Source organism: Lagopus leucura, unplaced genomic scaffold (assembly GCF_019238085.1).
Source record: "Lagopus leucura isolate 7727_CA_CO unplaced genomic scaffold, USGS_WTPT01 Super-Scaffold_797, whole genome shotgun sequence".
Taxonomy (NCBI): domain Eukaryota; kingdom Metazoa; phylum Chordata; class Aves; order Galliformes; family Phasianidae; genus Lagopus; species Lagopus leucura.
Window position 1 is genome coordinate 1,984,489 of NW_024962259.1, and position 25,816 is coordinate 2,010,304.

The following is a 25,816-nucleotide window of genomic DNA, read 5'->3' on the forward strand; positions in this document are numbered from 1 at the left end:
CTATTTATATGCACATTTCAGTTTTCCTATGCTTTAGATTTCCACTTCTTCACCTTCGTCCATAAGTAACTCCCCCAAAATAACCACGGTGAGCACTTTGAACCACATGCACAATTACTTCAAGTTGACTGATCAGAAGAGGCCAAACTACCATGGTTTAAAAAATTTATATATTTTCTATTTAGCTCCCATGACACATTTTTTTCTTCAAAAAGCCAGGTGAGCAGCCCCAGCTTCCAAACCATAAGCATGAGTCAAAATCCTCTGGAATTTAAAATACAGTTAAATTCACTTTTATTTTATTACAGTAGCTTTGAGAGGAGCATATCAAAAGTTTGCTCATTAGGAACGACACATTTAGCAATAGAAAAATAAAAGCTTAAAAAAGGATGTCTTTATTTTCGTTTAAGAAATGACACAAAATTATGCTGACAATGTTTCACATTCCTTTTAGTCTATATTTTTAAAATCACTGCTGGTAATGCCAATATGCTTTTATATCTTAAATGTTCTTTAACTTTTTTTTTTTGTTATTATAGACACCTTTTCTTAAGAAGAGTATTTTATAGATACATAATAAGCCTTAAAAAATACCTGAGAGGTCTTGCCTGGGGATTGCCTGCTTCTACATATGGATGTAAATAATCCTTTATGTAGAGATCAGCAGCACTATTAGAATGGGTGCAAATGAGAATCCTGCTGGAATAAATGGTGCAAATAAAAAAGCAATGAAGAAACAGAAAACAATTTAAAGCAGTAGAATACAAAACAAAGGAAACAGTGGCCATCTTCCTGTACATTTCTCTTCATGAATCCAGGCACTGACCTACTCTAGTTCACATGGTTCAGCTCTTTAACTTAAATCTTTACTTATGTAACTTAACTTTACTTATGTAAAGGTATAAAGTTTAAACAGTTTTCCAACAATTACCTTGCAGTTATAAATCCAGACTCGACTTTAAGTAAGGAACAGCTTTTACTATCAAATATACTGCACAACTTCCCATGCTGAGCAAATCACAGTCCTTCTCAATATTGTCAATTTTAAATAGTTTAAAATGGAAAATACAGGCTAAGATTATAAAGTTACTTTACCATTCGAAACAGTAACAGGTAGCTCAGATTTTGATTGTTTTTAAGCTGGATGGAAATTCTATACTCCTGCCTTTAACCTGAACTTCATCAGAAATGGCACTTTGCTCATCATGTACTGCTCTATTTAGAGCCCCACCTCACCTAGTATCCTGTTGTTGCAGTATGTGCTTGACTGCCTGAGCCAGCGTGAACGTTTTTCCTGTCCCATAGGGACCGATGATAAGAACAGGAGGCAGTTGTATTGAAAGTGGGGTAGTGATAGCCAGAACAGCCTCTTTCTGCTTAGCATTTAGCCGAGGGTCCAACTGCTCATCCCATTGTCTGTAGAAAAGGAGGCAAGAGTTGAAAATCAGATCCTGTGACAACTCACATCAAAAAGAAATGAAACGAGGCAAGATTTCAAAAGCTTTCATGAAGGTCTGTAAGTTAATGTATTGATGCTGTTATTCTGAGCCACACTAAAACAAACCAACAGATCCAGCAAAATATAACATGCTTGTATCACAAAACCTTGATACTATTTGCAATAAATCAGTATTTTTTTTCCAAAAGGAATCCAACTACTTCCCAATTTACAGTATCTTGCTTAACATTAATTAGCCACTATAACGCACATTTCAGACAGAAGTATATACTGAACCACTACTTGATAACAAAAGAAAGCAGACATCAATGTTTTCCTACCATTACTACACAAAAAGCAACATCAGCTATATTTATTCCAGGCAGTGTTTACCCTGTCAGCTTCGAAAGTCAACATTTATATTACCTCAGGCTTGGTAAATGTGAACGAGGATGAATCTCAGAATCAAACAAGACAACAACAACAACCAAAAAAAAAACAAAACTAGTAATAACCAATTACAGACATTTTTCCCTCTTTTGAGATCATTAAAGCACACACCTCCAACAAAAAAAGAAGTCTAAAAGAACTTCTGCTGTAATCTGAAATACCAGCATTAACAGAAAGATTCTTTCAGAAAATTCCAACGAGCGTAAGAGGTTAAAGATTTGTAGGCACAGCTTATAATATTCCCAGTGACAGATTTAAAAGTAGACACGCACAGTAAAAAACACCTGTCACTGCTGCACATATGGCCATAGTTCAGCAACGTGATCTGCTTTGGTGCAAGCACTATGATTCTTGCAAATAAGGAAAGCTTCTGCTACCAGAAGGGACTAAAATCAAGAGGAGCTGATTGAAGTCCTAACTTTTAAGATAGCTGTGAACAAAAAGCTTGCAGAGGAACCTAAGAAATACTGGAAAGTAATACAGACATAAAACAGAAGTACAAGAGAAGTATAGGGAAAATAGTTCTGAGTTAAAGCAAACCAAGCCATCAGAGGGAGAAAAAAAACATGCTGACTGCACTGACTTAAACTGAATGGCAATCATTATACACATTATTTACATATATAAAAAATACAAAACAGTTGTACAAATTATACAACTAGAACCACTGTGTAAGTTTTTGATAATATAAAGCTCCTGACATAAAACAGAAAAATGTTCTTGCTTGCCTTCCTTCCTTTTCATTGAAATCACTGCTTACTTTCAAGCCATTCCTAAATACTACTTCTTTACAAGATTTACCCCAAACTTAATTAAGTCAGTGAACAGATTGTCATTGTCCTTCATTAGCTTGTGGCAGAGCTGTGCAAAACCTGCTTCCTTCTTTCAGCCTTTACTGACAAAGCTTTGATACATCCAGCAATCTTCCCCACCCAGAACGCTGCACCAGCCCCCTTTTATCATCTCTGTTCTTCCTGCACTTCAAAAACAAACTCAACTTTTTCCAGTAACTTTCGCCTTAGATTTTCTAGCTGTCTCAGTTTTGTGGCCAGGTCACTTTCCTTCTCATCCTGTCTTCTGTTTTGTATTGCAGCACAGTCACACTCTTAATTCTCACCTTCAAGATGTCACACAACTCCCTGAGTGCTGCACAGGCATCAGTTCCACATACCTCTCATTTCCCTGGTGTTTAAGTACAGAAACTTCATGCTTTTTTTTCCCCCCACCCTTCCCCATGCACCAAGAACACTGACCATACTCCCTAAACCACAAAACCTCGTTTCTTCCCCAAGTTTCCTCTTCAAGATGCACTATTTTAATTGCATTACTGTATCCCTGTAAGGTTTCTCAGAAGAGTTTAAACAACGTGGAGGTTTTTGTGTCCTAAAAGAAACTGTACAATGTATACACAAGGAATCTCAGGACTGACCACAGGTGCAATGCCTCATTCACACACCCTTTTGTTCTCCCATTCCCTTCACTGGTGTGTCCAAATTTGGGTTACTGCATCGAACTCAAGCAGTACTCACATACTGCTCGTGTTAGTGAGTCTGCATGTTTAAGATCCTGCACAGCAGAATCCTTGCAACAGATATTTACATTTCTATCAAGTACATATTTTCAATGAAGAACTGCAGAGCAGGAAATAAGAACAGATTTGCTTGCTGCAGCTACAACACAACTGCAGTGCCTACTGAAGTCACCATTCAACCACAGGGAAAACTAATCAACAGATTCTAGTCCTCAGAGGAGCAGCTTTCTTGTTTTATTCAGAACAGTTTCACTCCCTTCTCTGAACTATCCTCACCACTAATGAAGAGCAAGACATATTTCCTGTTCCAGGGCAGATTTCAGCCATCTGTTATGGGAAATTCAATACTACATTACCATACAATCGTTGATATTAAAGTGTTTGTATTCTTGTACCTGTTGGGACTCCAGGGTATGGTGGGAGTCATGCTGACATCTGGAAACAAAATACTGTTGTCCTTAATCCTGTCCAAGGCATAATGCATTTCACAGAGGGGTAAGCGATTTAACTGAAACTGCAGTTCAACCTGCAATACAAAATGAATGAATTAATAGGTGAACCAAAAATGATTTCTTTTGAAAACACTGTAGATTTTGCTGTATACAATAACTTTATCTTCCTGCAACCCACTGGTTATCAGAAGGAAACAGGATTGGTTTTGTTTTTTTTTGTAAACAAACTAAAATACAGCACCTTCTGTAACATCATTTTGCTGTTTAAGATTAGATTCTACTGCACTACCCGAAAAAAAAAAAGTATAATACTCTTCAAATTATTTTTGGTACACAAAAAAGTACTCCTTGAAAACAGCACTGAGCTAGAGCATCGTTTTTAAAGATTTAAGCCCCCATATTTTACCGTAAGAACAACTTGAAAACAGAAACAGACCAGAAGCTATTGCAGATAAACAGATAGTACAGATCGGATGTGTGACAAGCAGGGATAAAACCCAAACAGTGCTTAATTCCAGCCAAACATTCTGCAATAATACAATTTGTCACTTCTGTTGAATTGTTAGAACTCTCCAAAACGTATTTTCTAAAATTCAGTTGTTTATCAATACAGTCTGTTTGTCTTCTCAATTACTTGTGTTTCAACGCTCTCAGCATTTTCTTTCCTATTATATTTAAAAACACTGTTCATATTGTGATGCAGCATGTAAAAAAATAAAGCAATACTAGCTTTGCTGTATTAAACAACACCTGCTTACATCAGTGCAGCCATTAACTTTCTGTCTCTCACAGATACAAGGCACTACATATTCACCTCGCCTACTGCATCTTACAGCAAGATGTATAAAGAAAAGGGCAGCAACGGAGCTAAGGAACAGGCACAGAGCTCACAGAAACTATTCTGACTGGTAGTAAAGCTTGTTTCTTAAAAATGCTCAAGCCTCTTTTTCCCCACCGTTCCATTGCAAAGCTGATGCCTACCCACTGCTGCAGGAAACAGCCAGCTGTTTAAAGCAGCATGGTTTAGCATATGCCAAGAATGACAGTGACAGCTCACGCTGCCAGAGGGTGACCCCAAGCATCCCTCCAGGCACCCCCTACCCACACCCACAGCATCCCACATGTTAGGAAAGGATTCCCAAGCAAGTGGCACCACTCCCAACTTCAGCTTGCTCTATAGAGGAGAAGTTTCTTTGCTCCTACAGACCCAAGGCTAACAGAAGCCCACCTGGTACTAAAAAGCTACAATTTAAACACAAACTGTAAATCTGACCAACACTTTAACGGCCCTTTCTGAGAGTCCAAGAAAGGTGGCTGGCGTTCAATGTCTCTTATTATCTACCAGCATTCTCCATTTTCACAGCTTGTGATTTGTTTTGTTTTCAATCCAGTTTGGATTGAGTCATGTAGTTATGTTTGCTATTGCAGAGTACTGAATGAGGCCATCTGTGAAGGAGAAGCATGTAACCTGCTTCAATAAACATTCCAGAACAAGAAAACAGTGGGAAAGGAAGTCAATCCAATGCCAGTTCACAGAAAACGACAAGACAGTGCAACTACTCCAAAAATAAAACAGTCTCATGTTAGTTTGGTTACCAAGAAGAGCAGCAGCCAAGGGGCTTTAAAGCACCAGCTCATTCCAGCCCAAGTCAAAATTCTCTTTGTGCTTTAGTTTAGCCAGGACAACAGACAAGGAAATTATCAGGAAATCTCCAAGATGAACTATTAGATAATAAAAGGAAGGCAGGCATTTTATCAAAAAATATACAGAAATTACAGCAATTTTGTTTAAGAATCACACAGGGATTACTAATCCACTGGAGATAACGGCAAGACTTCCAGCATCTTTAATGGGAGCACTGTACCTCCAAGCTGTACTACCCTCAGTTCTAACCTGAGGACTCTTCTTTCCACATTTTTCAGTCAACGTTTCACCACAAAAACTTTCCTCCCAGTCACGATTCATTAAAATATAGGTAACTGTTCGAGGATTTCACCACCAGTTCACTGATGTAAATATGAAGCACTGCATGATTTCACAAATAAACTCAGAACCTCGTTTTTAATGGAGAAGAGATTTGCTGCCTCAGGCCTGGTTCTATGACACTCAAAGGAAAATAAGTCAGTTACTCAAACTCCAGCTCATTTGGAATGCCAGTGCAGTTTTTGATAGAATCAATTACTAGATTTAATTATTGCTTTAAGAAAACAAACACAAAACCAAGAGCCCAGAAGAGCGTAAGCCTTCCCAGACCAATCAGTCACATTAAATTAAGACATTAAGATTCCTACATATGTCTCCACAACAGAAAGTAAATGGAGATAATTCCTTGGTGAAAATGCATTCAATTTAAGTAATTTCAGTGACCTTAATTTGAGGTCATTTCTGGCTAGTAAACAAGGTCAACTGCGAATTCTACAGCAGGCACACAAAGGGAACAGGTAGGAGGAGTGCAAATAGTTAAGGACAGCTTTGTCTTCCCTTACTGCATGAGCAGGAATTGCAAGCTTGTTTGCAAGCTGCATAACAACATGGTTTAAAAGCACACTCCACCCCCCTCATTTCACTTTAACTGCAAAGTAAACAAAAACTTGATCTTACTGCCAACACCACCAGCAGTGTTGTAACTCTTCATGTTGTGATGGAATGCCTTCCAGACAGGTATTTCAGAGTTAATGGAGGCAAGTACCATTGTGAAATACAGGATATGCATCAGAAAAGTATTTGCTCCTTTTCCTCGGGCCTGTATCTATTCAACCCTCATCACCTTCACCAAGGCAGTAAATTGTCCACTAGAGGACGATATTCCTTTTGTTCTGACACAGGTGCAGAAAGCAGCACAAAGCTCATTCATAGCCTCAACTTCCCTAAAACTTCATCTCACCTCAAGTCCAGAAATAAATGCAGTAGAATCCACAGCAACACCAGGAGGAAACAACACAAAATCAACTGCCTCAGATGCAAATTACCAAATTACCATCTGACTATGTAAAGAGCACCAGTGGTTTATTATTTTGGAGGAAAAATAAATCCTAACACTCCTTCCCTTGACTTTGTTAATGAAAAGGTTCCTGTGGACTCTGGTGACAATATTCATTTTATAAGTATATAAGTATACACATTTCACCTACCTGAAATTCTCATTTGCACTCTACTTTCTCTGTATCACAAGGAGATTAAAAAAAAAATTCCCTACTATATCTTCCAGCAATTATTTTGGGTGGAGCTGAAATAGGTGTAATGCAAACATGCCAGAACAGCCTCCTCTCAGGCTTACCTGCATCTCACAATCTGCCCGAAGATTAAGCTCTTCACAACATTCCCTGGATACCCTCAAGAAGATGTAATCCTTTGTTTTCTCTTCAATAGCTGCTTCATAAACCTTCTCTTTGGTTCCTTGGGTCTGTGCTGACTTCTCTTTAGTGACAGGCAATAAATAAACAGCGTTGACTTTGGTCATCACCAGCCGTCCCGCCAAAGTGTCTTCTGAAAGCGTTTCAGTGAGCTTAAAGCGTCCAAAAAGTTGTCCATTTTGGGCATACTTTGCACCTCCAGAAACCCCAGTGAGCATGAAGCTTGCTACAATCTGCAATTGCACTTTTATGTTGAACCTAAGCAAGAAAGCATCTAGTAAGTACAGGAAAATGCTCCGATTTGGGAATTCCATGCATCCAGACCTAAGGTGCACTGCCCAACACTCTGAATATAAAACTGTATTTGAACAAGCATAGCTGAAGTGGCCCTTCAGAAGTATGTAGCTGTAGAACATTTACATGCTTTCCTTTTGATGTCAGCCTATGAAACATACAACTAAGAAAAGCAACATCAATGAAGCTTTAAAAAATAAAATAGCAAGAACCACCTTCACTAGACTAAATCAAATCTCTGTGACCAAAATAAGTTCAGGGTGAACTAGAGCTGCTGTGCATGTTCCAAATTAGCAAAAAAAAAAGAGATGTAAATACTGTGTAACCTTTGTAACTGGTTCTAGGTGTTATTCAGGGAGAGATGTACAGAAGAACAGAATAAGATTTCTATTTATTCCATCCACCTCTCCCAAGCTGCACACCAATGAAAGAAGCCTAGATCTTGAAGAAGGAAAATGGTATTATACCTATAAATCAGATGGATTGATTAAAATGCTTCCTAAACATCAGAATGTGGGCATTAAAAGAAAAAAAAAAGGCTATAGATCATCTGTACTACAATAAACAGGAGCTCTCCGTTGTTCCTGAGGTACAACCATGTGCTACTGTGAATTTATTTTGCAAAAGCTTTTTACAACTTCCTAAAATGGAATCCCCAAGCTGCTAAAAGTGCACTCACTGATCCTCAAATTTTCATTTGTAAAAACCTCTGTAAAAGATTTGTGAAAAGGAAAACATCATTACTGCCAATCTGACACAAGGCACAAATTACTGTTTTTGTACGTGAATAAATTGATTCTACCATACTAAAGGGAATCTCAAGTTCACAGATTATCAATTCTCTGTGAGTAAGCTGACACCTTCTGGCAAGATGTTAAATTACACAAATCAGGATTAGAATTAAAAATCCAAAAGTTTCCTCTTACGTATTCCTCACCTTGTTTTGCAGTGAGCTTTATACAAAAATCAACAAATTGCAATTTTTAATGGAAGGAATTTATGCGAGATTCCTCATTGCAAAATCTAATCAGAGAAATATCAGGTAAATCAAGAATTCACGCACAGCCACTGCAGCCAAATTCTGAAATGGCAAGTGAAGACATTCTGAACAAAGCCCCATGTAACATTTTCTTCAAAGTTCAACATATTTCATCTTACATTCATTTCCACACCTCAGACAGGATGCACAGGACGACATGTACTTAAGCACTGGTAAAATATAAGACACAGTAATGATGAAAACAAATCTATTTTCCATCAATCAAAATCTTAAGTTTGCACAGCCTTGGGGCTAAACCTGTTCTGTAATTCTGGAAGCAGATGACGTAGTGCATGAGGGAGCAATGTTACCTCACACTCACTGACATTCATACAAGAAAACACACAGTCAGTTTTAGCCAACATAACTACCATAGGCTGGTTCTCTTTTGAATGGACAAAAAAAGGATGTCTCTTAAAACCATCAGCAGATGGTATCTACATCAGCAGATGTTATCTAGCAAAGGGTTCAAAAACCAAGCTAGCATCTAGATCAGAACACTGTTCTGCTTTCTGCATTTGAAAATGAGTCAGTAATAGCACCCTTACTCTAACCTTTATTGCTTTACTTTGTAATGCAGTCATGTTGCATATGCTTGCAAACACCCCCTGAAATACTGGAATAAACACAATTTAAAAGTAAAGTTTCTCAAGACCATTCAGGATGGACTCCCTTATAACAAAACTCAGGACTTCATAAAGTCACTGCAACTTTCATCCAGTACTTTTCAGTAGTTCCACTCAGACAGCCTCATATGCTGCAACTATTCTCCTAGAAAGTGCAAAGCCAGGATCAACATTCCACTCTGACCTGAGCTGCAGTCATATTATTCCAGTCCTGTCAGAAAAGACCATGTTGACAACCCTACTGATTTACAAGATGTGTCACAAATGCATTACAGTGTAGCTGCTCATCAACACACTGACTCTTGACAGAACTTCAGAGCTATGACAACCCACTTGCATTTGTATTTCTGGACCCAATTCTAGGCTTGCAACCTTGCACCTCACTAGAGAATAACAAGCGTGTGATCTTAGCCACAGAGGATGAGAAAAGTGTGCTACTTTCAGCCTTGTTGCAATTAAGTGGGTCAGCTACAAGATCAAAAGAATGCTTCTGTCATCAACACTATCAAAGCAGAAGATTTCAAGAACATTATTAAAACTTACTAATCTACAAGATAGAGAAAGAAGACCAAAACCTTATCACTGCACCATAAGGAAAGCATTACACAGAACACACTTCTTATTCTTTCATTTCCACAGGCGTGCTGCTCTTTGCCTTCCTGTGAGGCACAAGAGTGTAATTCTTGATGTGAAAATTCACTCAGCAAAAACAATCTAGTTCTGCAGCATATTTCACAACAACTCATTTTCTTTCTGCATAGAGAGCCCAAAATATATATAAGTTTTATATACACATTAGGTAAACCACTGTACAACAGAAGCTTAGTGCCTCCAACTGTAAGCAAAAAGCTGACAGTACAACCTGCTTTAAATGAGCATCACTAAGTAACACTTGTTAAGCATTAGCCATATTTTCAAATTCATATTCAACTTTATCTCCAAGCAAAAAGATGACTTAATATTTTAACCAATCACGAAGGCTTAATCAGAAAAGTTGTCACCTTCAACACTGTAACAGAACAGTAACAAACACATAGCATATACTTTTGTAAATGCATTACTTACTTGCTAACTTCCTTATACTGTGCTATTTCCTCAATATAAAGGAGGTCATGCAACCGTGACTGATAGTTGGTCTTGGTCAATGATTTGTCCAGGACAGATTGTGTAAATAACTGGTCAGCAGATAGAGGGATTTGGTATCTGGTAAGAAGGCTCTTCTCCAATTCAGTAGTTTCATTAGGTTCAAATTCTACAATAGTCTTAGAAGTAGAATCCCAACGCTTGGCTGTAGTTAGTAGCTGTTGCCGTGCATGCATCAGATATTCAAGATCTGAGTACATAATAGACAAAGCAGACAAAGAGCTAAGTGACAAACAAACAAACACTACTAAAAATAATCCCATTAGAGAGAATGAATGAAGTGCAAGAGTCTCCTCTGTCCACAGCAGTTTCAGCAAATTCACTGCCAGACTTACCATCCCCAATTTTCAGGTGTACACAGAGCAAGCCGGCTCTCAAATTACCTTAACAAAGGCCCAGGATTTTGGCTTTACAAGTACATATTAAACAGCTAACACTCTTTGCATTCAAAATAAGCATCAGCAACAAACTGCTTTAAGATTTTGGAATCCCTCTGTACACAGAGAAGCAACAGAAGAAAAGAAAACATCACTGACTAATGCTAAAGACTTCTACCTCAACTTCACCTACCTCTTTCACATGGACTTGAATTGGCTGTTCCCTGTGCTGTTCCAGTTAATTTAAGCAGCGAGGACCCAGAACACACTAGTTCAACAGTGACTTTGCAAACAAATTATGACTTAGTTTTTTTGAGGCTTAAACAGTTCTAAAATAAAAGGGCACCAGCTCTCCCAAAACTTGATGTCTTACGAAAGTCTGTCAGCTATGATTACCCAAGACAGCTACATGAGGATCAGATAATAGTTCCTGAAAAGACCATTGCCTTGCTTCTAAACATAGTGTCTTGTTCTCAATACAATATTCTGTGCTTCAAGAGACACTACAACTTGTACAGACTTCCTGCTCTTTGGTCATCTGGAAAGACTGGTTTGTGGTCTTTGCATTTGCTATTCACAGTTTCTTCTTGGTAATGCTGAAGATGTTAATCTCTTATTTGCAAATAAATGCTGGGAATATAAAACTGTTGCTTTCTTAGCAACATGTAATTTTTTTAAAAATACACACACACACAAATCACATTTTCCTTGCATTTCCAAAATTTGTTACACAGTTGTTGTGTTATAAACCCAAGTTCATCTCTTGCCTTTGAGAAGTGCAGTCAGAGATTGCAAGAAAAAAGACACAGTCTTCTTTGATTAATGAATTATGAAGAATTTCTGTGATCTTCCCCACCTTTTTTCTACATGTTTAGCACTTTCATCAATGCAAGACACTACTACAGCAGAAATTCTCAGCTTTTTGACAAGATTTAGGAGCCATATCCTGATGTAGTATAATAATCCTAAGGACATTGCCTCCACTGCACCCAAGCCAACCTATACACATTCTGAAGCTTATGTCCACTATTCATATTCATACATGTGATTAAGATAATACACAGTAGAAGTTATTCATTAACTGTTAATACAGATGCTGCTCCACCCAGAAACGTGAAAGAAGAAACAGACGGCGTTAAAAGCTTTCATTATTCAAGAATAAATTTTTTATACATTACCTTCAGTTGAAGCAGCATCAATCATTACTCGTTGCATGAGGACTGGTTCTAATCCAAAATCAAACACAACAGTTTGGCGAAAAGTTCCAAAGATTTCCGTGTTAAAGGCTATACTGACTTTGTATATATAGTGATCTATTCCATTCTGGACCATCTTTCCTCCTATCCATTCCTGACAGTTTTCTGGAACTTCTTGTGATACCTGGGTAGTGCTGTCTCCAGCAGATATTGCAATGATACTGAAATGTGGACGATGGGCATCATAAAGCAATGCCACTCGATACAGCATTCTTGCAGGCTGTCAGAAAAAAATGCAAGCGTTGAAATTAACTACGTTGGAAAACAAAAATTATTTCAAGAGTGTCTTTATTTGCAGTCAGACAATGACAGCTTACAAGAATTCTCAACTTGACAAAGCAGGTACGAGTCCTGCAGGCACAAGTCACAGTGCAAACCAGGGCACCTGATGCACAGCCACCAAGGCTGCTGGAGAAGGCACTGTGCTAGTGAACTGCTTTGTTTTAAAAACAAGCACTACACAATTTTAATCACAAAAGGCTCTGGAATGCATTCTCGTTTTTATTACTCACTCAATGTCAAAAAATAAGCGGTTTTACCTTACAAGTGAGAGCAAACGTCCAAGTTTGATGAGACTTTTTGGTGGTGACAGTTACTGATAGCTCAGGATTATGCTCTACTCTCACTCCTTCTATACTTTCACTAAGCTAGATTAAAAGAAAAATTAAAAGAAAAAGAGCATATTAAACTTCTACAAAGTCAAAATAAAAGCATTCAGGAAAAACACAGTAATTTGGAACCAAAAATGAAAAAGAATGGTCTCAGATTGTGCAGAACTGATGCAAGTCCTGTGTGGAAATTGAATATAACATGTCCTACTTCAGAGACAAGCAAGCCAGATCTACTGTATTATATAGAGTAGGCAGAGAGTATGACCATTTACAGTAATTAACCACAGGACTTGATTTTCAAAAGCTTAACTGTACATATTTTAAGCAGAACATGATTATATTTAGAATGAAGGATCCAACACAATGAGGCCCCAAGACTGTACTTCCAGAAGACCCCAGATCTCAATGACATCAATGAGAACTCGAGAGATACCAGGAAATGAGAATGAAACTTTCTACTCGTTAATCCATTTTGCAGAAAGTCCACTCTTCCCAAACTTAAGTCAACAATAGATGGACCGAAAACTCCTTAGGGTCAGTGGTAAGTAGAGCTGGTCGAATGCCACAGAAACGTTCTTTGGAATTCCCAACAGCTGCTAGGATTCACCATATCCATACCCCTCACTCCTCAGCACTCAAACTTTTTTTTGAACATTGGAGATTGACTTTTCTTCATTAAAGTGTCTGCAGCTGCAGGCAAAGAAGAGGAGCCATGCAAAAACAAGAGCATTCTCTGCTAAGTCACGAAAGCATCAACATTTATTTTCTCCAGTTTAAAAGGTTGTGCCATCCTCTCACAGAACATAAACAATACCATGAGACTTGCCTGACTCATCCTGCACTAGGAATGGTAAATATGCAAAATGAGCACACTGTGATCAACCCACAAACTGTAATTCACCAACTCTACCATGAATTCCTGAAAAGGACGATTACATCTGCAGAAATGAGTTCAAGTCTCTGGTATCTTTGTAAGAAGAGACAGTGCAGGATGGAAAGGGGAGCAAACTGCTTGGACAATTTCTTGGTAATGAATAGTTCGACCAGCTCTGATAGTAAGGGCCAAAAACAGGCTCATCTGTTAGCTTAAAACATGAGCACATAGGGAAGTAGTATATTTTCCTTACCACTTTCTCAGGAGATAACGAATTCATCCATTTCTCAATCAAGGTTTCCATATAACTGCCCGAACACTGTTTGTTTTCCTTCTGCTGTTTTAATCTGATCAAGCGGGAAGCATATCGCTTTTGCCATTCTGTTAGCTCTTCCTGGGAATGTGCTGAAGTACACTGTGCACCGTACCTGCAGATCCCTTGCTCTAAAAATCTACATAAAATACGGAAAATGATTATGCCTTGAACTTTCCCTTCTCCAATTCAAAAATGAAATTTATCAAAGTCTTACTTTTAAAGCCAGAAGGACATTCCTTAAAGCTTTCTCTGAACTAAAGGCAGTTTTAGTCAATGGGAATTAATCTGGAAATGTATAAACACACAGCATTCTGTAAGACAGGCAGCAGCCTCTTACTGAAAAAGCTGAAAAGATGTGTCAGATTTCTTTGAAACACACGGGGATTTCTTACCAGATTTCCAGCTCCAAAGAAGAATCAAATGTTTGTAAAGCAATTAACACAGTGAGATCACAGACCACCCCCGAAATTGCTAGGCACTGTATTAACATGAATAAAATGCTGTCACAAGGGAAGATGCAGCATAATTGCCTGCAATAGTCATGCCATCAGCTGGTATTTGCTCAATCAGCAGTTTTTCCCAGCACAACAGTGACATCCCGTGGACTTAACCACGAAATACACCTTCACAGAAATCTCTCAAGGAAAAGATTTATTTCCCTTGGTCCAAAAGGGTCTATTTTTAGAGAGTTAAGGACTTGTTGAAAATTCATAGCATGAGCTGATGCATCTAAATTAATGATTGTCAGCACCCCGCAACATTGACAAACACAGAAGAAGTCATCAGTGATTGAAAAACATTTCCACAGTAACCAGATTACGTAACACAAAACACAGCATGAACTAGCATGTGAATTTGAACTAGCTGACAAAATACTTGACTATGACTCAAAAACCTTGCAGCAAAAGCACCTGGATATACAGGCCACACTTTCATCACTGATTACAACATAACACCTTTCCTTTAAGAAAAGGTTGTTAAAAGTATTTCAAGGTTTAAGTGTCAAATCTCTAATAAAAGAAGCATGATATATACTATGATGTTACTGCAGATTTTCCCAAGCTATGATCCTCAATATCTTTTGAATGAAAATATTTTTCTTAGTAGGCAATTTCAATACAGCATCACACATTTTCAAATTCAGCATTGCATTGATGTATTAAAATGCTAAAGCATAATTGCCATTATGGTGGCCCAAAGGAAATGGAGCAAAAGTATAAAATATGTCAACCCATTATTATAAGGTATTTAGAATATATATATAACATATATAATCTGGCAGACTTGCTTCTTCCTTTCCATTATTTAATAGAAAAGCATTTTACCTTAAAAATCTGTCATCATCATGCATGCTTTCCAACTTTTCTGTGTTAAGACCTTTTTTCCCTTTTGAGATTAGCTTCTTATTTAATACCCCTGCAATTCCATAATTTCGTTACCCAGAACAAATACAACAGACTCCTACAGCTTTACGGTGCATGGGAAAAATAAATCACAACTTTATAAATTCACGTTCAATACCTGCAGCCAACTCATTATAAAAAAATTAACACCTTAAATCCATGGTCAGAATCTTACTGCTCATATGGATTTGCTGACTAAAGCACATCTTTCTCACTGTAAAGGTTAACACATAAGTAACCAGTAAAGCTAATCACAGCTTCAGTGGAAGAAGGTTTCAGAGCAACGGCTGGAAATATAGTACAGATGCTAAACGGAAAGTTATCATGAAGGTTAATAGTTGTTTTTTTTTAAAGGCTTCCTTTTAAAATACTGATTATAGATTAGATGTGCTAAAAGTAAACAGCTTCCAGGATTTAGCAGCTCTAGAAAAATCACATCAAACATACTCCAATTTCAACAGAATTGAGTGGTGCCATCTAAAAAGCAAGTCAGATTGCTACCCATGCAATCAATTTTGCTCATTTGCATAAATTATAGATATAGCAGAATGAAGTGTGTAATTTTTGTTTTTTTTTCCCCATAATACATTATTACATAAGCAGTTACCATTATATCGGGACAAACTACAGGCAGAACTGACTGGTGGACTGAAATGGGGAGAAGAAACTTCAATACAACTAAAAGCTGTTGGACTTTCAGCAAGAAAATTCACCCCTATGTATAAGAATTTAGGTTAAATGGACATTGTGAGATCCAGAGGGAAATTCTGCAAGCATCTTCTAAGCAAAGACCACTTTTCAGCAAAGCCCACCCATCTGAAGGCTTGCACCTATATGCTGACAAAGCATGCTTCACTGTGCTTCCATTTGCTAACAATACTGTCTATGGAAGTGAATTTCCAAACACCTGAAATTATACAAATTCAAAAAGGGAGGGGAAGGTGACAGATGTTGCCCTGCCTCTAGAAAAATGCTGCTCAAGCTATCCTAAAGACAATAGAAATAGTGATTTTACCATACAGAAAAACTGAGGTGCCTCTGCGTAAACTGACTTCTCTAAAAAACTATGAATGAATCAACTCCAGTTCTAATAAGTGCTTTCACCTTTCTGAACATTTAATCATTCATTTATCAGCTTGGTCAAAGAGGAAGTGTTTTGATTCTTAGGAGAACATTGGTATAAAGAAAAGGTGTTACCTTTTACATAGTGTATATTCTTCACTGCTTGTGACTCCCCTGGGTGGAGGGCGGAACTGCCAGCCATCCCGGGACCCTGCAGGTAGGAAAGCAACCCAAGTTCTGACTAGTTGCTAATTATTTTTTAACTCTGATAGCACCCAGAGAACCATGCCTTTAAACATCAATCCAAAGTGTATTAACACAAAATTATCCACCTTAAAAATAATCTTCAATTCTTAACAAATTTATTTAGAACAGAGGTTTAAAGGGTATGAAGGCAAATTTGAATCATTTGCAGAAATCATTAAGCTCTGGTACAACACTTGGACAAATAACTGGAGAATTCTGTCAACAAATTCAGCCAACAATGAGATAATTCAACCTAAATCCCAAGGGTTCATCAAAATAAACAGTCAAGACTGATTTCTGGTGCCTGCTATCCAGTGTTGAACATTCATCGGAATCTTCAAGGACTTCTCACTACAAAATTAAGTAGCTTTATAAATAAATTACATACCTTCTTCTAAATCTTCTACATGATATCCTGATGGAACTTTATCAGCTGCCTACAATTATTAAAAATACAGTTATAAAGGATCACAAAACAATCTCAGCAATGAGAACTGCTCTGGCTTCTTTACTTGTAAAATGTGTTTCAGATCAATTGATACAAAAACATTCAGAAGTCTGAACTCAGTTATGGTCACAAAGGTGATTCTGTAACAATTAGATTACAACCAGTGATACAATTAATTCTGTCAGGAAGGCTGAGTCCACTCAACTTCAGAAGAGAATTTTGGAGGGTTCCACCACAAGGAGGGTATTTTCATGTGGACTGCAATCAAAAACTGAAAAGGCCAAAAGTCCAACCTCAATATTGAAATGTCTCTCAGCTTAAAATCTATATTACGAGTAAAACCCAAATCAATGACTTAAAGCATAAGAAGCCAAAAATTAAAAAAATTAAAAGAAGTGACGGAGAGTGGTTATGCCATTTTACTGAAGTCCTACAGAATCATTTCCAACAGGGAAAAATAAAATAAATAACATAATTAAAATGCATCAAATTCTTTCTACTTGCTACTTCAGCCTTTAAGCATCACTATTTTCTCATACATCACGAGAAACTGGTTAGGAAAGGCTGCTGAAAAGGTGGTAAAGACCAACAGCCCAGAGGAAACCACTGTGTCTAAACCAGCAGGAATAAGTGAGCCCTGCCATGCTGGGATATTCTTCAGTTCTATCAGTTGCTACTCATTATTTTCCCCAATAGCATGCTCATTATTACCTCTGTTTCAGCAAGAAGTGTTTTCAGTCGTGTCAGATCTTTAGTTACCATCCCGTTCTGGGGAGAGAAGTGAAGGAAAAAAATATTCACATATGAAACACAAACTTTCAAACACATGAAACAACAGCAGGCAAGTTCATCCCTCTCATCACCAAAATGAAGGGCCACGAGGAAAGATTGAATTTGACTTCCAATGCACAGTGCTAAATGATATCTGTGTACAAGAGCAGCACATGTAGAACAAAACCTCTTAAGTTTGGCAACCAGCCGAGACAGATAATATTAATAGTGACGTTACTGAATGCTATCATCCAGACCAATACCCCACACACAAGTGGTGGCCATGGAGGCAAGATGCCCCAGTGGACAAGGGCTCTTTGCTCAAAACTTCTGCTCTATTATCAGCTTGGCTACTGGCCTGCTGGGTCACCTTCTGCAGTCACATCTTCATGCCTCGGCTTCCCACTTGGAAAATGTTGACTGTAACACTGCCTGCCTTTACACAGCACTTGGTAAGCTGCTGGCAGAAAGCACTACACAACAGCCATATGCTATGGCTGAACACTTCAGCTCCAAAGGAATCAATATAATAAACTGTCACTGCCACTGCAGCAATGAATTCATTTCTTCTTAAGGATGTATTTTACAGCCTACTGATTTCTGCTTCCAACTCTCTCTGCTCTGATGCAGACTATATCATTTTTGGATTTTTCACTGAAGATAAGCAATGTAACGAGAAATACCTGCATGTTCAAGCATACCTGAATTAAAACCTTTCAAAAGTGAGTTTAGCTCAAATAGATAACTAGTGTGCAACAGCTTTACATTCATGCAAGACAAAACCAAAAACAATCTTTGTTTTAATTCTAGTATATTTTTGCAGAAATTTAAGTCTCACTGCATTCACCAGACTTCTCCACATTTTTATTTGGTGCCCTGCTGAAGATTTATGTACTCAACAATTCACAAGCTTTGTTGGTTTGTTTTTTTTTTTTCCAAAATTGTTTTTCACTTCCTCAGCAGAAAGGTTGCAAATTGAACCTGCTGAGCTTAAATGTATTAAAGCATAAATGAAGTAACCAAGAGTCACTCTCTTTAAGTCACAGGGGAGGAAAGTGGAGGGATTCCAGCTCTTCAATGAATTCCTTCCAAAACTTTGTTTCATTTCTCTTCTCATCCATTGGCGGAAGTCAGTGAATGAGTTTGATTTTAACATTCCCACCAAAAGCAACAGTGAACAATGACCTTAAAAGTGTAAACCTCTTACATTCTGCTTTGTAACAGAACTCTGGAATCACATAGGAAGATACCTTTCTGTACAGTAGTATCAAACAAGGCCACTGTACATTCCCTATGATAAGGAGTTTGGGGATTTTTACTCATTTTTTCTAAAATCAAGTTTCCTTCAATCTTGCCAGGATTTTTTCAATGAAACTTTTTTCCCCACTAGAAAACACCAACCAGACAAAGAAATCTCTTTTATTTATGTAGAAACAGTCAACAGTGAGGGATGGAGAGAAGGAAAAAAAAGAAGTAAAAAATAATCAGGATACATTCAGCACAGAGAGACAACCAGAACATTCCCCCAGAAACACCTACTGCTTAAGTCAAGCACCAGGATACAAGTCATGGATTTCAGCTCACCGCAGGTTGTTTTCTAGGTGAATGTCTAACTAGGAAAGGCACAATCACTCATGGTGCACTTTCACGTCTTTGGTTCAACTAACATATTTTCCAAAAGAAATTTTAAAAATCCATATTCATAGATATCTCATCAGGAAAGTGACTCTGCATAACTAATAAAGTATCAACACACAACTCATATAATAATACCCCAAAAAATTACACTTCAGCATCACAGTTTAATAATACTGAACATGATTAATCATTTAGAAATGTGTAATTACAAGGCAACGCTCGTGTAGCAATTTACTCCAAAAGAGAACTCATTTTTATCTCCTTTTCCTTCCCCAAACCCAATTTCAAGGTAACAGTCTCTCATGATACTTAACACACGTCACAGTCTGACATGAGTTGCTCTTCTCTGCACTACAGGCCACATCTCTGGATTGAGCCCACCAGCAGTTCAAGGTGATGAATTGCATATTGTTTAATCAAGATTAGAGGAATTAAAAGGATATCGTTCTTTGGAGACTTATACACATCCCTAGTTTTCCCCATCTGAGCAGTCACTTTAAACCTTAAAATCTTTTGACAGTTCAAGGGTAAAACAGAAACCTTGATAAGATGAAGTATTTCCCTGAAAAACTCTTCATGCTGTCTCACACTGTAGGCCAGTTACTTAATAGTCCCAACAACATTTTTTTCTGCTTCAAAGGTTAAATTCACTGAAGTACACACACGAAATGGTGTCAGGTGAGACCCAAAATATAAGCTGAAGTTTGAAATTCACATTATTCTATTAAATTACACAAATACAATTTTTTCTTGCCTTTTTTTTTTTAATCTTTCCCTCTTCAGGATTCAGAGCCAACGAGAAGAAAAACTTGTCTAAATCAAGCTGACTCCTAAGCACTGACACAGCATGATCTCTGGCTTTTGCTATCACTCATTCTGCAGCAAGCCTCCAGTCAAACATAGGTTTGTTTTTCAAATACATCCCCCCCAAAAAAACGGAAATACAAAACTGCTTTTTAAAATTACACAGATTGCAGGAAACACACTTACCAGTGATTCACCCATCAGTGATTTGGAAAGAACATTAGACACAATTTGCAGCTTCCCTTTAAGATGCATGCAGCAGAGCACCGCACGGAAAGATCCATCTCCCTTGGCCAGCCCCTCTCCCAGCACTGCAACACAAACCAGCAACTATTAGCTTCATCACAGCATACAATTAAATAAAACCTACAGTTTTCCTTCATCTTTACCATGAAAATAATGTCCGAAACGTGGATTAAAAGCACGGCTTCTCTGAAAGACAAGACTTGGTATTACTTGCTCATGCCTAATATTAACTTCAAACTTGTCTCCTGCCATCTAAGAAATGCTGTACACGAGTCTCAAAAAAGGCTGTAATGTTTACATTCTAAAATAGACAAAAAATTAAATACGGGAAGGATAAATCCTAATATGTGACATAGACACAAAGGACCTCCTCTTCACTGAAAGGGGGAAAAAAAAACCAGCAACCAACAACTTCTCAGTAACACAAACATGCTCAGGAAGATCCATTCATGCTCACAAAAAGCATGCCCTGTAGTTTCCAAATATAGCTAACCTCGTCGTGGTCAATTCCTGTTACTTTAAAAGGGCTTTTATTCAGTTATGCTGTAAAGTTCAGGATATAGGAACGATTGTTTCAGTCCAGAAGTTTACAAGCTCCACGTAACAGAAAACCTGCCTCATGTTTTCTAGCACTGGATCAGCTAGTGAGACAAACAGACACTTTCAGCAACGCTTCCAATAGTGAAAGGATTTATTTCATGACACAGCCTTGCTTCAGACCAGCAGGCATAACATGTAATCACACATATTACCTGACCAGAAAAAGCAATGCCCTCCTGAGCAACTAAAAGGCCAGTGAAGCTGAGCACGTGAATTGAAAAGAAGGCTGGACAGTTGTTTAAAAAAAATAATAATAATAATTACAAAATAAATACAGAATACAAATCTGTATTACTGTTATTGCAGGCAACATCAGCATCTGTGTTTATATACTGCTATTCACGCAGACCATGGGTGCCAACAGCTTGTGTTACTGCTAACAGGAATTTTAAACTCGCCACAGCTTCAGGATTACATTTTGGAATGATAAAGCAAAGCTCCTCACTCAGACGTTCACATCATTAACAGAAACTACATCAAATGTGACAGAAATAAGAGTCCCACAAAAACACGTACACAAAACTGATCAGACAGCCCATCAAAATGAAATGGTAACTAAATACTGTCTGTACAGCCCCTCCAGGATTACTCCAGATTCACCACTCTGATGATACTGACCACATTTCCAAAAATAGAGCCAACTTCCCAAACCAGAAGCAGCAACACCAGAAATAGCTTCAGCACGTCTGACAGTTTGCTATTTTAGCCTCAAAGACTGGATGTCCAATTATGAAATTCTGTATCATTAACCACACAGTGCTACCCAGCTAAAACATGCAGTTGCACATAAAATTTTACAATACATGAACTAATTCCTTCTGTTAAAGATTTGTGTAGCAGCTTAATAGATTTATTTACTATCACTCCTTGTAACAATGCAAGCATTACACTATACAGAACATGCATTTCTTGATTTACCCCCAAAACAACTTGTCGTTCAAGGTCAAAGTAGAACAGTCACAGGTATGTAACACACTGGGTTTGTACAAAGAAATAGAAGTCTGTCTTGAAAAATAATTGTGAGCATCAAGGAATACAGTTAGGCCATACTAAGGTGCTTTCTCCCAAAGGATATTTCAAACAAAACTGGAACAAAAACCTTTAAGGATTACAATGAAAATACTCAGATGTTAGGCTGCAATCAATAACAGCATAACAAAGAGAACCCCAGTGCAACTGCTGATTGCTATATGCATAAAAATAAGGTGTATATAATATACAGGAACACACACACTACTTTTACACTGGCAAATAAATATGGCGTGAAGTTGATGAATGTCTTCAGTTTCAGATCTGGCAAAAGCACATGCAGAATACGCTGGCATGAATTCAAGGTATTAACCCTACACTGGTCTGGTTCTTTATCACTAAGATACAAGCTGGTTCCTCTAGATTTTTCAAATTTTCAAGTCTACCCAATGATTGGTTGGGTTTGATTGGCTCCTATTCCACCCCTTTCCATGCACAACTAGTGAGAGAAAGGAAAAATGCAGTGAACACCACGGTTCATCTGAGATGCTGGTTTCTGACAAACGTGCCAAGAGAAGAAAAATGTTCAACAGACAAATGTGACCCAACTAACATTGCAACAATCCATCAGATTGCATCAGTGAGAACACCATTCATTCAAAAGGATTCTCCTTCCTGCCTCCTTTAAACGTCATTCTTCTTTCCATACAGCTCCCTCTCCCACCTATTTGCCATCATGAAAGGCAACTGGCATGTATCAACAGTTAGACCAAGAAAGGTCTACAACTTGGGTACCAGTGAAGACAAATGCGCTTTAAAAAAGATAAACACCACTGCACAGAAACATCACAACAGTATAATCACAAAGTCCATGCAACAAAACTGTCATCCCAGGAAATTTCCTTTAAAATTCAAGAATAGTTAAGAAACCAAAAACCAGAAGGTGGGATCTGCCCTGCTTGTTCTTCCAAATCTAACCTATCAACTGTTTACCAAATGTGTACCAAACTCAGCAGAGTTCTCAGTAAGAACTGAGTTACTTTCCCTATAAATCAGTTACAAAGCAATTAACCAACCTTGCTAATGTTTTAAAATGCCCCAATTAAACAAGGCACAGAAACACAAAAGGCTCAACTTGAAAAGCCACAAGTTTGGAAGTTCCAGCAAATAGAGATGAACATAAGCACACCATCCTGCTGCATCTCTCTGAATCAACACCAAATATGCAAACCCAAATATCAACCAACAACCCTAGGAAGGAATACGGAACAACCAGTTGTCTATCATCACAAAAATCCTATCATCATCAATCTATCCTACATCCATATGGTAAAATATCTACTTGCCCAAGAGCACCCCTATGCCTAAGAAAGCTGCTTCTCAGTTCTGGCACCTGAACGTAAGGTATAAAATAGTGAGATCTCCTTAGAAAATCAAGTAGAGAAAGTCTTGTAAAACAAATAAATTTAACTAGCAAAACATCCCCTGTTAGTAAACCAACAAATTCAGACAACTGACTGCAATTTACAACACTAAATAGTAAAAGAAAGAAATAACCATACCATGCCTACAGTCTTCATCTGCTTGCCCATACTTTTTCTGAAAGGTAAAACATGAAAAGTTTAAAAATAGCATTATTCCACTTGGCATAAACAACTACATGCTTCAATTAGAATTTTCTTAAAACTTTTACAAACTCATTGGCTCTTTTTTTCCCAGGGTAGAACACATAAAGAACATCAGTCACTTGACAAATCCAATCTAATGAACCTTTACAATGCTGATTTTGTCCTCAAATTCTCAGTAAATGAATATTGTAAAGGAGGTACGTGAAAGTGCAAAGATATGTTTGTGTACCCATCTGTAGGTGGCTGACAGCATCCTGAAAAAACCTTGACTTTCTTCCTAGACTCCAGATTAAAAAAAATCCAACTGCTGCTAATACTGTGCTGCTGGAATGTGAGGGTCTGTAGTTTATTTACTGTCTTATCAATGATGATTTTAAACACTACATCTTTTGCTAAAACACAAAGACATTTTTCTACTTAAAAATCTGTATAAATCTTTAATACTTAAGTACTTAAAGTATCTCTGTAATTCTTTAATAGAGAGGTTTTGATTGCAAAGAGTTTTCCAAAATCCCTGAAGGCTTACTGCACAAATGCCACTACGCTGAACATCCAGACAGGTGCCTCAAAGCATTTCCAGAGGCATTCAGGTCAGAAATGTGTTAAACACTGCTAAGCATCTATCTGCCTACTGACCTATGGAAATGATTTTGAGAAGTCCATCTGTGGGAACACAAGTGCCACTAAAAAAACAAACAGCAAAACCAAGCCAGCTATATGATAGGTCACATCTAAACTCAGGAAGCTTCCTAATTCTTATTTTGCACATGGAATAGCTAACTATCTATTTAAAGAATGGGCTTGATTTATCTTAAAGGCGTCCAGCAAGGTCTTACAAGTCAGCCAAACATTTTCCATGTGAGATGATGTTGTTCATAACTGATAAGTGAAGATTTGAGGACAAGAAGGCCCCTGTAAATCTGTAATAACAACATTTCCAAAACAGAAGGGTAAAGAAATTAACCATTCCAACGTCCTTTCCCTTAGGGAACTGTAGCATTCTAATGCATTCATGGAAGATCACACTTTTGGTAATGGCATCACCTACAATTCAGGGACTGCATTTACAAAAACCCTTACAAAGCTCCCAGTTTTCATATTTCCATTCAAAATCCACCAGAGCCTGAGAGTTACGTCTTTCAGCAGACATGCTCCAGCCTAGCAATGGAAAACTAGCAGTGATCAAATATTAAAAGACTACTGCTAGGTTATGCAAAAACAGCTAAATTAAGTATGAACTGGTTGCCTGAATTCTGGCACTTCTTAACTTTGTTTTTTGAGCATTTACATCTGTAAGTTTAATTTAATGCTCTTTAAAGAGAAGGTAATTTGGTATGGCATTCAGCATAGCTTTTATGAAAACAATACTCAAAACCAGTTATTTTTTCTTCTTAGAATATACTTTGGATTTTAAAAAATGATAATTCTCTATTACTTTAAGAAACTGTGATTCAGACCCAAACTATTTAGAGGTACCAATCTTGAAAAAATAAACAGATCAGGGAAAACTACGAGACAGAAGCCTCAAACATGTTTTAACAATGAGGATTCTGTGGCAAACCAGTATGGCAACTATAGGAAAACACAATTTTACATAAATCTTGATGGTGCAAGATACTTGATTGTTCTTTCCAGTTCATTAGATACTATGAAAGAGTCACACTCACAAGTTGTAAAAAGGAAGCAATTCTATACAGCAGAGTCTCGATTTTGATGCGGTCGATTTCTGCCTGGCATGCCTCCGGGAGGTGAGCTGGGGGGTACTGGCTGAGGGAAAGGAGTGCCTCTGTGCAATGCTTCACTGCCACTTCATAATCCTGCTGCTTAAGGGATTCACATGCTTGTTCACATGACTTCTCTGGTCTTCTGTCTGCCATGACTCAGGGACAGAAATCCTAGAGTGGGGGCAGAGGGGATGATAAAACGTTGGTTAGCTGCATGATGGCAGTGACAACTTGCCAACCAACTGCCGTTCCCACCTCCAGGTGCTGTAGCACATCCCCTTTGGTCCACGCCACTTGTGTTCCCTATCCCAACCTAACTAACCTCTTCCCAATCTTCTTTCCACGCTCCTACTCACAGCCCTCCTGGCTCTCACTTTCAATTCTAATTCAAGAAGGTACTTAAGCCCATGACTGATTAAAAAAAATATATATAGTGGTTTCAAACTTCAATGCCAGCGTGGGTTTAAGCACTTTGCTGCATAGAGGCTTCTGTGTTCTCAAGTCTGCTTTGGAAGC

The 25,816-nt window shown here is 37.9% G+C and overlaps 1 protein-coding gene across 3 annotated transcripts in view; it reads right to left on the reverse strand.

Annotated features, from left to right (window-relative positions):
- HELZ (helicase with zinc finger) overlaps positions 1–25,471 on the reverse strand; it is a 59,367-nt gene extending 33,896 nt beyond the window's left edge. For 2 of the 3 annotated variants that reach the window (XM_042865131.1, XM_042865129.1), the window contains exons 1-14: positions 25,244–25,471; positions 23,511–23,547; positions 20,320–20,444; positions 17,632–17,688; positions 16,861–16,909; positions 16,362–16,437; positions 13,699–13,897; positions 12,500–12,607; positions 11,883–12,180; positions 10,250–10,517; positions 7,150–7,483; positions 3,815–3,945; positions 1,237–1,416; positions 595–699 (exon numbers count right to left, since the gene is read on the reverse strand). In XM_042865131.1, coding sequence (XP_042721065.1) covers positions 595–699; positions 1,237–1,416; positions 3,815–3,945; positions 7,150–7,483; positions 10,250–10,517; positions 11,883–12,180; positions 12,500–12,607; positions 13,699–13,897; positions 16,362–16,437; positions 16,861–16,909; positions 17,632–17,688; positions 20,320–20,444; positions 23,511–23,547; positions 25,244–25,453 — 2,177 coding nt within the window. In that variant the 5' untranslated portion in view covers positions 25,454–25,471. The remainder of the gene's footprint in view (positions 1–594; positions 700–1,236; positions 1,417–3,814; positions 3,946–7,149; positions 7,484–10,249; positions 10,518–11,882; positions 12,181–12,499; positions 12,608–13,698; positions 13,898–16,361; positions 16,438–16,860; positions 16,910–17,631; positions 17,689–20,319; positions 20,445–23,510; positions 23,548–25,243) is intronic. The other variant, XM_042865130.1, reaches the window with a different exon arrangement.
- Between the last annotated feature and the right edge of the window lie 345 nt (positions 25,472–25,816).